Genomic DNA, 14,070 nt, shown 5'->3' with positions numbered 1-14,070 from the left:
TATTGCAAATAAGGGAAACCATGGGACCTATGTTTCTTTGGGCCTGGCTTAGATAGCATCCATACTCCAAACGTAAATGCTAGGTATCTAAAATCAATTCTCACCTGTAATGGATTTGGACTTAACAGGCTGCAAAGATACCATATTTTAAGTAGTGAAGTTTGCTTTGCACTCCCCTTAGGTGAATTCAGTGGTGCTGTTACAATGTTAGCATGGAGAACTGTATTAAGACAAAAGGTACTGGGGGTAGGGAATTGGGTACCACTTGTCAGAACTTCCCTGTGTTAGCCCCAATGCTCAAGAAAAGTCGTTGACAAAAAGGGAAGTAAACGCTGTTCTCCAGGAAGATCAGAAATCAGAAGGCCTCTATTTATACCTAGAATCTTCCACTGTTTCAGCAGAAGCTTTCCAGACTCTTGACTCTTAAATCCACTTACAACACTCACCAAAAATCTATTCTGTGTGCCATAAGTTAATGAGGCTTCACTACAGGATGGGGGTATGTTGGGGGGCTTATTGTTACTGCTATTATTAAAGACACACACAAGCCATGCATGCTCTTTTACATTACTGTCACTCTTGTGATGTCCTAAGTTCATTCTTTACAGAAGAGAGCTTGGCTCAGGTCAGCAGGAATACATTGATTGATTCACACCCACCAGTCATGATAAGCCTACAGCTGTTCCCTCAGATGATTAATACAGATGGAGTGGTCCTAACAACTCAGCTGGGTTTGATTCTTGATGGGAGATCCACATTAGAGTAATAGTGGGAAGACGTTTCCCTGTCTGCAAATGGAAATAATAATTCCATGGCACCAGCCAATAAGGACTGACCTTCCACAAAATTGCTTCCATATTCCCAGGTTTGGCAAGATTGTGATTTCAAAGATAACATAAAATACACCTCTGCATTAAAAGCTCCAAGGAGCAGCAAGAACATGTGAGTCCCACCCCAGGGCAACTTGGGGTATTGCAATCTCCTGGGTACTGAAGTGCACTGCTATGATAACAAGGACCCTTGTGGACAAGGAGATGAAAGAAACTTATTCTTTGGAGGGGTTATAGAAGAAAAACCTTTTAGATTTTCAGCTCTACTGCCAAGTCATTTGGTATTGAGATATGAACTCCAGGCTTCAGGCTTGCTAGACAAGAGTGCTTCTATTTGCGCCATACTCCCATTCCTCTTTGCTTTTATTTCTTTTTAAATATAGTCTTGTATTGTTGCCCAGACTAACCTCAATGATCCTCCAACCTACACTTCCCACATAGCTAGGATTATAGGCGTGAGCCACCATGCCTAGCCTTTATGTTGTCCACTTTCTTAATGTAAAGTAAGTTTTGTTATAGAGAAGGAATTCAGACATATGTAAGAGGAGTGTGCTCCTGCAGGGAAGTCTCAGTAAAGCCAGGACTCTGTCTACCTTGTGTATTAGCTACTACTTAGTTTTCAGTGAATTACGCACAGCTGAAGTTCATGATGAACTGGCTGTCTACCATGGTTTAACACACATGCTTTAAATACTTAAATATTCCCAAGATATTTTTTCATAAATAAAACAATTTGAAACAGCCTCAGGAAAAATCAAGCAGTTTTCAATTCCACAAAACACAAGTAGCCTCCACAGAAATCAATCATGTGGCTTCGAGGCAGCTTTTTCTCTATGGTTTTCCTCATTTTTTTCCCCTGTGCTTAACTGGTTTTGAAAATCATTCCTTAGAAATTTTTCTCTAAATGCATCATCTAAGTCAAGATATGTGGATGTCTCTTTGGCAAAGGAAAACGAAAATGCAAATAAGGGTAGAATTTTATATCTATTTTTAGAAAACATACTTTAATATATTACTCAGCAAATGATAGCAAAGAGCACTGATACCAGTGCCTACATTTACTGAGGCTCAAAATAGCTTATTTTCCCTAATACCCCCCTATTTACTAAACTCACATCACACATCTAAAAAAGAATGCACTTAAAGAGGAAGAGATTCAAATGAAGGATGATTAGTGTTATTACGAATCCATTACCTTCATGTTCTGCAAGTCACCCTATCCAACTTTTATGTAATGAGAAATAAAACAGAAACCCAAAGTAACCTTTATAGGTTTTCTTCCACACGATTTCAAAGTCATGTGGATGACCTTTTCTCTTCTCCTCACTGCAAAACTCCTTCTCACAATAGAAAAACAAATTGATCATTTCAGCAGAGCTTCAGATCTGTTTGAGTAGAGCAGTCAGATTCCTCAGGTTCAGCAAACAAGCCTTAGTCATACTTTAAAGAAAATGTTTTTTTTTTCAAAAATAAGATGGGAAAACACAGAATTTCACACAACTAATTCTCAGCTCGACAGGGAAAATTTGTCATAATGGCACTAAAACATCGATAAGAAATTGAAACTGTAGGGGGATCAATTTGTTATGAATTTTGCACTTTGAGACCATGTTTTTAGCAGTTCTAAGGTCAGGTCAGCTCACTGAAAATGAAAGAATCCTAGAGTTTCTCTCCTATGAAATGAATATACAACCATACTTAAATATCATAGGTCTATAAGAGGAAAATAATCATGCATAAAAGGAGAACGGACCATTTGGGATTTTAAAGTGAGTTAAAAGATTTGTTAGAAATCACTTGAGATAGTAATACAATGTATGATGGGGGTGAAGTATTACCAACTCCAAAAGAGAATAAAGGACATTTTCTGTGACTATTGAAACTTCTCTAGGACCATGAGCTGGGCCTATCAGATAAAAGAAAAGCAACAAAAGAGATATATTAGGAAGTTATTTTACCTGGCAGAGTTATTAAAGCTGGGAAAATCCGACATACCCGCTTGCACTTTTAGTTTCAAACGAAATGAAAATCAATGCTTCAGTTCACTCTGCTCCTGCCCCCGAATGAGAATCTCAAAGCTAGTGCTATTTAACACTTCTACAGAGTAGACTACAACAGGAAATATTTATTAGTAATAAGTGGCTACAGGAGAAGGTCAAATTAAAATCAATACAGAAGATAAATGTCTGAAATAATCAGAAGGAAAAAAAGATACCATACAAATGCAGGATGAAAGTGAACAGCTGTTTTGTGTTGGTACAGCATAATAAAAATATATCTTACTGGCTCAGGGACAAGTTAACTAGGAAGTTGCTCTATAATACAATGACTAAGCAAGAAATGATTCTGGGACAGATGCACTTTCAGGCTTCTGGATTTTGCTTATGATAATGCTGGACAAGCAAAATGATCCCTGCCATTGAATATTGAACACCTAGAATGTGCAGGCATCAAACTGGGCCTTTTGCACAAATTTCTGTATTTAGTTGCCATAAAAATGCTATAAATGTTGACAAATGTAGCCCATAAAGCACAAAATACCCACCTAAATATGAAATTAATAAAAAACAACATCATTTTTATTAAAAGTGTGCCCTGCACAATATTTGGGACATATACCTAGACAGCACTTGTTTATCTGAAATTTAAGTTCAACTGAAAGCCCTGGATTTGATATAACTCTAACACTGTGATAGGTATTAAAAACCTTCCTTTTTATTGATGAGGAAACAAATTCAGAGAAATGAAGTCATTTGTCCATGACTGTGTAGCTGTCAGGTGACATATCTAAGCCAGAGACCTAACAACATAACATTGCATTCATAACTATTATAATGACTCTACCTGAATGGACATGCCACCTTTTCCTGCTGATACTCAAGTCAGAGTGCTCCCATAACTTTACTTCGTCTCTGTTCCAGGCCTTGCTAGATAGACACTGACTTCTATCTGAGAAGATTATAAACATGTCCCATAGTGGGCACTCTTTTCTTTCTCCATCTATTTCTTCTTTCTCTTATCATCTTGATTTCATTTTGGCAGTGTGCCTGTCTCTCACTATGTATATGTGGCCCGGGTTGGGAGGAGAAATGTAGAGATTTTGCCCTTCTGTTACAAAGGCTAAAGGGAGATGTCTCCTAATCCACCCTTGGTCTCACTGCTCTTCCTTCAACTAAGGGAAAAGTTCATGAACACAGCACTGTTTCTCCCAAATGTTGAAAGCTTTGGCTATATGCTAGGGGAAAAATGGTAAGAACTTCATTAGCTCCAGAAAGTCAACAGTTCTTCCTTTTAAAAATTTCTGTTTTTTCACCAAGTATGGTGATCTAGATTTTCCATCTCTTTCCTTTAAGTTTGAATTTCCTCTTTGCTCAGTTTCTGCTAATAATGAAACCCGACCGTCTCTCTTGAACATGACTGTGTATGGGAGTTCTCTGGGAAGGTGACTCAGTGGTAGAGTGCTTGCCTTGCATTCATGAGGCCCTGAGTTTGATTCCTCAGCACCACATAAGCAGAAAAAGCTGGAAGTGGCGCTGTGGCTTAAGTGGTAGAACGCTAGCCTTGAGCTGAAGAGATGAGGGACAGTGCACAGGCCCAGAGTTCAGGCCCCATGACCAAAAATAAATAAATTAATAAATAAATTAATTAATTAATAAGGCGTTTAATACAGCTTTGTACCACTCCAGCTCCAATGAGGGTGCTGTCGAAATAAATATATATTAGGACATAGTAGACACTCGGCAATGATTGTAAACTCAGAGGTGAGAGAAACACTCTGAAACTGTCCAGGCTGATGGCACACAAGTGCTGTAAGAATCTCATGTTCTTTCTTTTTGTACTATATCACCAGTATGAGTGGGCTTTTAGAGAATACTTTGGGAACTGGGATCATTAACTTTGTAAAGAACCAGGGGATGACTTAATAGGTCCAAGATGACTAAGATGTCCAGGTGCTTTTAAGATCAATGACTCACTACAAATAAGAAACTCAGTCTGAGAGCTCTTCTGTAATCTCCCAACAATAACTATGATGCACTAGTATAAGTGCACTAAAAATAAAGAGATTAGAACTAAAATCACATGCTACCTTTCCAGAATAACAGGAATTTTCAGATGTTTTATAAAAATTAGCTTCTTATTACATATAGTAAACTTATATGTGTGTATGATTAAATTTCCTGTACCAAAGGATTAGCTTTATATTTTCAACCAACAGTCACTGTATATAGGCTTTAAGAGCCTTTAATAAAATGATGGATAGATAAATGTAGTAATGTGTTTTCAAAGTAAGGCAATGACTTGAGAGTTGTTTAATTACCCCATATTGCTATTATATCATTGGAAAATATTTAAGACAATTTCTCTAATTTTCATTATATTAATATCAGCAAAAAAAGAAAGACTGATTACTCTGCATGGGTCAGACTCTAACAGAATATTCTATTCATTTGTAGGCACTGTATTTTCAAAAAAAAGCCAGCCATATTGTTTCTATCATATTTATAAGATATTTCTTTGTTGCTTTGTATGTCCCTCCCCCACGGTATAACCCCTGTTTTCACTGTATTTGATGTTGGTATACTTTGTGGAGGGGAAGGGAAAAAACAAATTGTTTAAATAGGGATACAGGTGGACCCATTGCAACAATGAGATGTACAAGACGTATGTCAAAAAATGAACTTTACAACTTTGGCATGGGGTGGGGTTGATGCGGGAGTCGGGGGAGATGGAAAGCAGAAACAAAGGAGGAGGCAACAATGCTTGTTAAGAAATGTACTCATTTTCTTGCTCATGTAATTGTAACCCCTCTGTACGGTATTTTCACAATAAAAAATTCAAAAAAAAGAAAAAGAAAAAGCCAGTCATAAAGTAAGATGTTTCTAATAGAAGAGTGGGCAGGATGGAAAAAAACTGAATGCCATGACACTCAAGGAGTAAATAAATTAGGAAATATTTAGGTTAAAAATTAGCTTAATCCAGGTACCAGTGCTCTCACCTATAATCCCAACTATTTAGGAGGCTGAGATTTGAAGATAACACTTAGAAGCCAGCCCAGGAAGAAGACTCTTATCTCCAATTAACCACTCAAAAACTGGGTGGAGCTGTGGCTCAAAGAAGCAGAATGCTAACCTTGAGCAAAAGAGCTCAGGGACAAGGACCAGGCCCCGAATTCAATCCCCACAACTGCAGAAAGAACGAACAAAAGGGAAAGAAGGAAGGGTGGGAGGGAGGGAGGAAGAAAGGAAGGAAGGAAGGGAGGAAGGAAGGAAGGAAGGAAGGAAGGAAGGAAGGAAGGAAGGAAGGAAGGAAGGAAATTAAGCCTAGCTTAGGATGAGTTTTTAAACAGCTAAAGAATCATATGAAAGTAAAATTGGTATATTTTCAGAACGCAAATCTGTATCTGGCAGATAAAACAGATATTGATAAAGAACAAATAATTACTTAAGAAAGACCTACTCTGAATAATGCACAGGATTAGGAATGATGGGTTCAGTGTAGTTCCTGCTTCAGGAGAACTATAAAACTCTAAAATGGGAAGACATTAATAAGGCTTCTATGGAAGCATGTGGGATTAGGACCTTAGTTCTGACTAGTGAGATCTCGAAAGGCCTCTTGGAGGAAGGGGAAACTGAATTTCATCTTAGAAATGTAGCGAGGGAATGAGCCTTCCAAAATGAGACAAGAGCTCAAGAAATAGAAGAGAACTGAAAGAGTAAAAGCCTCGTTGAGATTCTGCAAAAACAAATGCTATGGTTGGTTAAAGCAGAATAAAGTGAGAAATGATGTGATGGGGTTATCAAAGGAAACAAATTTAGAAAAGTAAGAAGAGGCTAAGTTGTAGGAGATTTGAAAAACTAGGACCCAAGGCAGCCATTTCAAAACTGGGACCCAAGACAGCCATTTCTTCTAAATATCCACAAGGAATTTTAAGAAGGGTCCTGACACTAACCATCTTCACAGCAGGAGGCTGGGATGGTCTCAAAATTAAACAGAGCCACTGAAAGTAGAAACAGAACATCAAGCCTTTCTAGTGCATCCTCCATATTTCTCTGCCTATCATTAGCCAATCTCTTCTGGATCTAATTTAAATCTGGGTTTTCCCAGAGACCAGTGCTTCCCTGTGACTCATTCTTGTGGTATTCTTTTCTCCTCCAGCCCTGGCACAAGTGAATCAGGTGGAGGAGCAGGTTTTGTTGTTGTTGTTGTTTGGTGAGTCTTAAAAAGCCACCTTAAAACTATTCTCTTTCCCCAGTTCCAAATCTCACATTGTTGTATTACATCACCTTCTACCCTTCATCTCTGTAATCACTTACTACATCCGAGGTCATGGTTCTTTATGTCTTGATGAGGTTAGTCTAACTTATTTTCTCCCCCAAACAACTCAGTTCTCAATGATTACAACTTAAAGTATCCACATGAGATCATATTCACTCAAGATGGTTTCAGGCATCCAAATTCTGTTGATCTCAAGTCCTTCATATGAAATGGTAATGATATCTACATATAACCTACACACAACCTACACACATCCTCCTGTAAACTTCACCTAATCTTTCAATTACTTATAACACCTAATACAATGTAAGTGACATCTAAACATTATATTTCATTGTTTAGGGGGAAAGTCACAAATCTGAAATGTTCAGAACAGAAACATTTTTTCCCCAAATACAATTTCTCTTCTTTGTGTGTACCAGTACTGGGGCTTAAACTCAGATCCTGGGTGCTATCCCTTACCTTTTCACTCAAGGCTGACCTTGACCACTTGAGCTACAGCTCTATCTCTGGATTTTTGCTTGTTAATTGGAGATAAGAGTCTCACAGACTTTTCTGCTTGGACTGGCTTTAAACCTCAGTCCTCAGATCTCAGATTCCTGATTAGCTAGGATTTACAAGCAGGAGCCACTGGTGTGCTTGGATCCGCAGGTGAATCTACAGATGGAGAATAGAACCTACAGCTTGAAGGCTAACTGTATACAGATGATCTTTCCCACTCTCTGGTGTCTCAGTCCCTGGTCATCATCCAATGGTCTCTTCTTTCACCCTATTACCAACTCTCATTTCATGCTCTGTTCTGGATCTTTTCACCATCAATAACAGCATCTCCATACTATTACTGTCATACATTCTATCCTCATCCTTTCAGATTATCCCCCTATCATTGACTGCCCTCCTAGCCCCCCCACCCCACTGCCTGAACTCTCACCATTTGATCCTACCAACTTTTTACCATTCCTCACTCCCTAGGTATTATTACTCCCCTCTTTACTATTTTAAGTTACATCATTGATTACTACAATCACCCCCCCCCATGCCTCTTTGATTCTCCAACTCCTGCCTATTTCCTGGGCAAAATCACAGTCTTAATCAAATTCTAACTCTCTGCTGACTCTATGCACTCACTCATGTAGCTACAAAATGTATAACTGCACTCGTCTACTTTAATTTCATGGCTATGAATCTCAAATGCCCTTGCATGTGTGGTGGCAAATATATCTTCCCCTCTCATACCATTATCTCTGTCTTTCCTTGGCTCCATTCTCATTTTTAGTGATGACCTTGCTTCCCCACATTAAAGGTTAAGCTAACACACAGTGAGAAAAGAACTTTTTAGAATCTCATCCCACCTGTCAAACTCTCCCCTTTCCCACCTATCATCTAAGACATTATTTCTGACCTTACTGTCAGGAGCCCTCATCATCTCACAGAATCCCCAGCATGAACTCTCCCCTCTCTTATCATCATCATCTGCCGAAGAACTGCTAGCTTGAAAAGAAATGTTCTCCTCACTTCACTTACCCTCCAGCCACTGCCCTATTTCTTTACAACCCTTCACAGCAAAACTGCTCAACAAAAATTTGTCTATCTTCACAGCATCTAATTTGTATCCTCTGACTCTTCCTTAATCCCACTTCAGTCAGGGTTTTAACTCTACCCACTTCACCAAAACCATTCTTATCGAAATCACCTTTAACGTCCACTCATCTGAAAATCTATGGACCAGTCTCAGTTTTCATCTTACTTGACCTTCAACATTTAACCTATATAATCACTCCATTTCTTGATAAGCCTTTTTAAACTTTTAACACATAGCAGTTCTGGTTTTCTCCATCATTGCTTGCCATTCTTTCTTGGCTTTGTTGCTGGTGATTTGTGTCCTCTGTGACACAAACCAATGTATTAGAATGCTTGGGGTGTTGGCCCTTGACTTCTTTCCTTTTCCATCTTCAGCCATCACTTAGTATCTTCAAGGATTGGCTTCAGGACACTAAATGGATACCAAAATCCACAATATATACATTTATATATAAAATACTATTTGCATAGCACATATATATCCACCCATATATTTACAATTATTTTCAGGCTACTTATAGTACTTACTACACTGTAAATGCCACGTAAATAGTCACTGCACTATAGTGTTTAGGGAATAATTACAAGAAAAATGTCTGTACACATTTGGCATAAATGAAATTTTTCTCTCAATATTTTTGATCTATGACTAGCTAAATCCAAGAATGTGAACCCCTATAATATGACATGTCAATTATATTTCTTCCTTCAGTCACTTCTTTTCATCTAAGAGCTTTAAGGGTAATGCATATGTCAACAAATGTTGATTTTAAATCTTCCAAACCAATATTCTAAACTCCAGACAGGCTTATCCTACAATTGGTGTGATTTCACCCGTGCTCAATATTATATCCACAATCAAACTTCTGATCTCAGCCCCACCTCTGCCCTCAAATCAACAAATCTGCTCCCTCTGTAGCATTCTCTTTGGTTTATATTCAGCCCTTGACTTCAACCAAAAACCTTGGAGGCATCCTTAGCTCTTCTTTCTCATTTATTCAACATCAAATCCATTGGAGGATTCTGTGCAACTGACTTCAAAATGTATCCAGAATCCAAATTCTCACCATCACTTATCTACTACTCTTAGTTACCTCCAATTTTCCACTAGTTTATTTTTTTCTGGTACAACTTTCTTCCCTGTATCCTTGTCCCCTATCTTCTACTCGCAAACAAAAAATGTGATTCTGTTAATTATGTCAGATCATGGGATGAACTTTATAAAATCTCCCATTTCATATAAGGTTCAAAGGCCTATTAATGGCCTATGAGTCCCTGAACCATCTGGTCTCCACTGACTCCATTGAACTGATTTTTCCCCTTACTCCATTCCAGGTCCATGGACCTCTGTGCTATTCTTCTAACAGAATGATTCACTTCTACCATAGGGCTTATCCACTGGCTATCCATCTGCTGGAATGCCATTCAAACATCCACAGTATTCTCTCAGCAATTTCTAGTCTTTGCTCATAGATCTCTCCTGTGATGCAGTCTTTCCTGATCATTCTATTTCAAATTGTAACACACGCTTACTCCCTGATTCCTCTTTTTTTTGGTAAATCCATAATACTTTAGCCCATCCTAAGCACTGTATGTTTATAGTTATGTACAATTGCATATGATTATAACTATAATGTAGGTATATATTATATAGTTTATATATTTTGCTGATTTATTATCTAAGCTAATAGTTGAATTCCCTGATGGCAGAACTTTTTGTATACTTTGTTAAGAGATATATCTCAAGAACTTGTTGAAAGGTAGATAGAGCAATTAAAAAGTGATCATAGCTGGGAAGCAGTGGCTCATGTCTATAATCCTAGCTAGTCAGGAAGATGAGCTCTAAGGATGAGCTCAAAGGATTCTGAAAGAGCCCAGGCAGGAAAGCCTCCAATTAAACACCAAAAAAGCCAAAAATGGAGCTGTGGTCCAAGTGATAGAGTCCTAGACTTGAGCAACAAAGCTGAGGAACAGCACTCAGGCCCCGAGATCAGGCCCCAGAACTGGTACCAAAAAAACTTACCATAATAGTCTAAAAGACAGCTAACAAGGGTCCAGTTTCCAGTTTGGTCCTTTCCTATGAACACCCATTAGAAGTGTAGAGATGAATAATCCAAAAATCCCTGGTCTTTCAGAGGACAGTAGGCAGATAATTTCAAAATACAAAAAATAATGGAGCAAAAACAGGGTATTCTAGAAAGAAGAACATGTGCACAGGTTGGGGATGTGAAATGCCAACAGTATGTCCAGATGTGCTGGCCTGTCTGATGTGACAACTGAGCTGTGTTAGGTAGTTCCCAGTCCATGGATGAGTTATTCAACCAACACCAATCTATTTGCTTTGAAAGTGTTTTCACAGTGGTTCATATAGCCAGGTAACTTTAAGGAAGGGGAATTTTTGCAGATAATCTAGGTAGGACTGATCTAATCCGTTGATAAAACTTAAAAGCATTGCTGAAGCTTCTTTGAAGAAGAAATACATTCCTCCCACAGATGGCAGCTTCAGCTATAGGTAAGAGTTACAGCCTGCCCTTCCAGGTAGCCTGCTCTATAAATTGTGGGTTTTTCTAGACACTTTTCACAATGATGGAAATCAAGTCCTTGTCATCAATTTTTAGTATATATTTTTTGCCATTCTTGTTTTTCTGGTCAACCCTAACTGGTAAAAATGAAGGATAGAAGCAATAGGGAACAGATCACAAAGGCAACACACACACACACACACACACGTATATATGTATATTTGTGCCAGTCCCGAGGCTTGAACTCTGGGCCTAGGCATTGTCTCTGAGGCTTTTGTTGTTGCTGTTCAAGGCTAATGCTTTACCACAGCTCCACTTTAGGCTTTTTGGTGGTTAATAGGAAATAAGCATCTCACAGACTGCCCCACTGGCTTTGAACCACAATCCTCAGATCTCAGCCTCCTGAGTAGCTAGGATTACACATATGAGTCACAGGTGTCTGGCTTATAAATATTTTTATTTTTGTATTATCTCCAAATAGTTGTACAACAGGGGTTTAAAAGTCAACATATCAGTGATTTAGTACAATGTGTTTTGTTCAGTGTCACCCAGGCATTTTTTTTAATATTAAAAGGATTACACTTGGTCTTACCATCAGGAGGACTGGTGGCATTATAAAGGATGCACAAGGGCTGGGAAGGTGGCTCAGTGGTGGAGCGCTTGCCTTGCATGCATGAGGCCCTGGGTTTGATTCCTCAGCATCACATAAGCAAAAAGAAAAAAGCTGGAGGTGGTGCTGTGGCTCAAGTGGTAGAGCGCTAGCCTTGAGCTGAAGAGCTGAGGGACAGTGCCCAGGCCCAGAGTTCAGGCCCCACGACCAGACCCAATAAATAAATAAATAAATAAAGGATGCACTAGAACAGGAGGCAAGAAGAAGGGGGAGATGCTAGAGATTGAGAAGCAGGAGAGCTACATGTGAGAGAAGAGGAAAACACAGAGAGGTCATGGAAACCAAGGAACAGTGTTTGGGACACAACGTGTGATCTACCCTGGTCAAGTGCATCAGAAGAGCACGGGCAAGCATCTAACACTTGGAGATAATGGCCCTCAGAAGAGCCTCAAGAAGAGCCACAATGGAGAGGAGGAGTTACAAACTGGATTGTGTTGATTAAACAGTGACTGGGAAGTGCAAAAGAAGAACAAATGAAGTTTGACCTGGAGGGGAGACGGAATCAGTGGCAGAAGTGAAAAAAGGATACAGTCAAGCTAGTGGAATGGGAGAAGCTGGGATCTGGCAGATACTCAGCAGAAATAGCCAGTGGTTCAAGGGAAAAGAAAAAAAAAAGAAAACAGATGACACATTCTCCTGAGTAAGGTTTGAAAAAAGAGAAATGCCAAGGCACACAGTGAAGACTTGGATAGTGACAATGGTAAACCTAATTATTAGAGGTAAAGGGGAAGGATGGGATTCAAATATAATACATTAGAAGATCAAGGATAAAAAACCACTGGTAGTTCATGCCCAGTGGCCTGGGGATTTCTTGGAGAGGATAGGGAGCAAGGCTCCTATCTTAGAAAGAAAAGACAGTGTCACATGGAAAGAGGTGGAAGCTTGGTTCTTTATGAGCGGCTATATGATCACTTGCTGGGACATAATGAGGAAGAATCAGGATTGGGTGGGAGTTATTCTAAATGGCTTCTGAAGTCCTTTGCTTCTAAAAGCACCCAACATCACCTTATAGGAACACTGTCTTGTCCACTGATACTTCCTCAGCCCCCCAAACAATCCCTAAGACATAGCAAGAACTCAGTAAATGCTTGTTGAGTAAATGCATGGAACTTCTCTCCCAAATGAGTACATAAACCTTTTAGGTAGAATTACTAGACTTAAGGTAGAATCATTTCTGTTTTTTCAAGAGATCACCAATGTTTCCCAGAAGCCTTGAAACTGAATTTTATGTCTCTAGTCTTCGTCTCTGACCTCAGGAGAGGGGACAGGAACAAACTAACCAGTAACTCAGGCTTCAAAGTGGGTATTTTTAGCTTGAATTTTTTCTCTGGGATAGCTTGAGTAAATCATCATAAAAATGGCTAAATCTCTGTTTTATTTCATCATACAATCAGTTTTTATTAAGCAAATATTTATCACTGATTCTCATTTAGATCCTACCACAGTGAGTGGAATATAACCTTAATCTCATTCTTCTCTGATCTATCTGTCTCTTTCCTCTTAGTTTTGGTGACATTTGCTAGTGATGGTAGTGAAGAGGGGAGGAGAAATAAGACTTCTAAAACAAAGTAAGTTTAATTGTGATTTAAAAATAATAATAAAAATACAGGCTAGGTCAGGTTGGTACTGAATTGCATGCCTGTTGAGCTCCCCCATAGATTACCTGCGTGGAAAACTTTGGTTTTGCCATTGTTGATTCCAGAAGAGCTTGCCTCCATGTTTAGTGACCTTCTGCCTGGTGGGAGTGAGGAATGCCTGACCACAGGCAGGCGACGACGTGACCCTGGACGGCTTGCCACACTCCGCCGTTGATGGATTTGCAAGCGCTTTTCAGCCCCATGAATAGATAAACTTAAACCTGCAGTGAGAAATAACACCATTAGATGGGAGGAGTCAATTCAGAATGGCTACAGTACAAAATACATTCTGGCCTAAACATTCAGACAGCTATGTTTCAAACGCTCCACATACCCTGTGGATACTAGACCTGTGATTTCTTTTCACAATAATAACTGACCATTGCTTAGTTCAAAACAGATATCCGTAGTTACCATAACAAGACTTTCATGAATGTGGATTCAATAAAATGCTAAATATTCTCATTAAAATTATTTCCAGAAATCCTAGGAAAATATGAATATATCTGGCATCCCATTCTCAAAAGCTGTGGTACTTAGGAATCCGAAAGTGG

At 39.0% G+C, this 14,070-nt stretch overlaps 1 protein-coding gene across 1 annotated transcript in view; it reads right to left on the bottom strand.

Moving 5' to 3' along the window:
• Positions 1-13,731, bottom strand: part of Ano4 (anoctamin 4) — a 195,224-nt gene extending 181,493 nt beyond the window's left edge. The window contains exon 1 of the mRNA XM_013019853.1: positions 13,543-13,731. Within this exon, the coding sequence (XP_012875307.1) occupies positions 13,543-13,597 (55 nt within the window). The 5' untranslated portion in view covers positions 13,598-13,731. The remainder of the gene's footprint in view (positions 1-13,542) is intronic.
• Positions 13,732-14,070: the final 339 nt, after the last annotated feature.

Source organism: Dipodomys ordii, unplaced genomic scaffold, assembly GCF_000151885.1.
Source record: "Dipodomys ordii isolate 6190 unplaced genomic scaffold, Dord_2.0 Scaffold3, whole genome shotgun sequence".
NCBI classification, from domain to species: domain Eukaryota; kingdom Metazoa; phylum Chordata; class Mammalia; order Rodentia; family Heteromyidae; genus Dipodomys; species Dipodomys ordii.
Note: the sequence above shows the minus strand (reverse complement) of the source record. Positions and strands in the feature narration are given on the sequence as shown.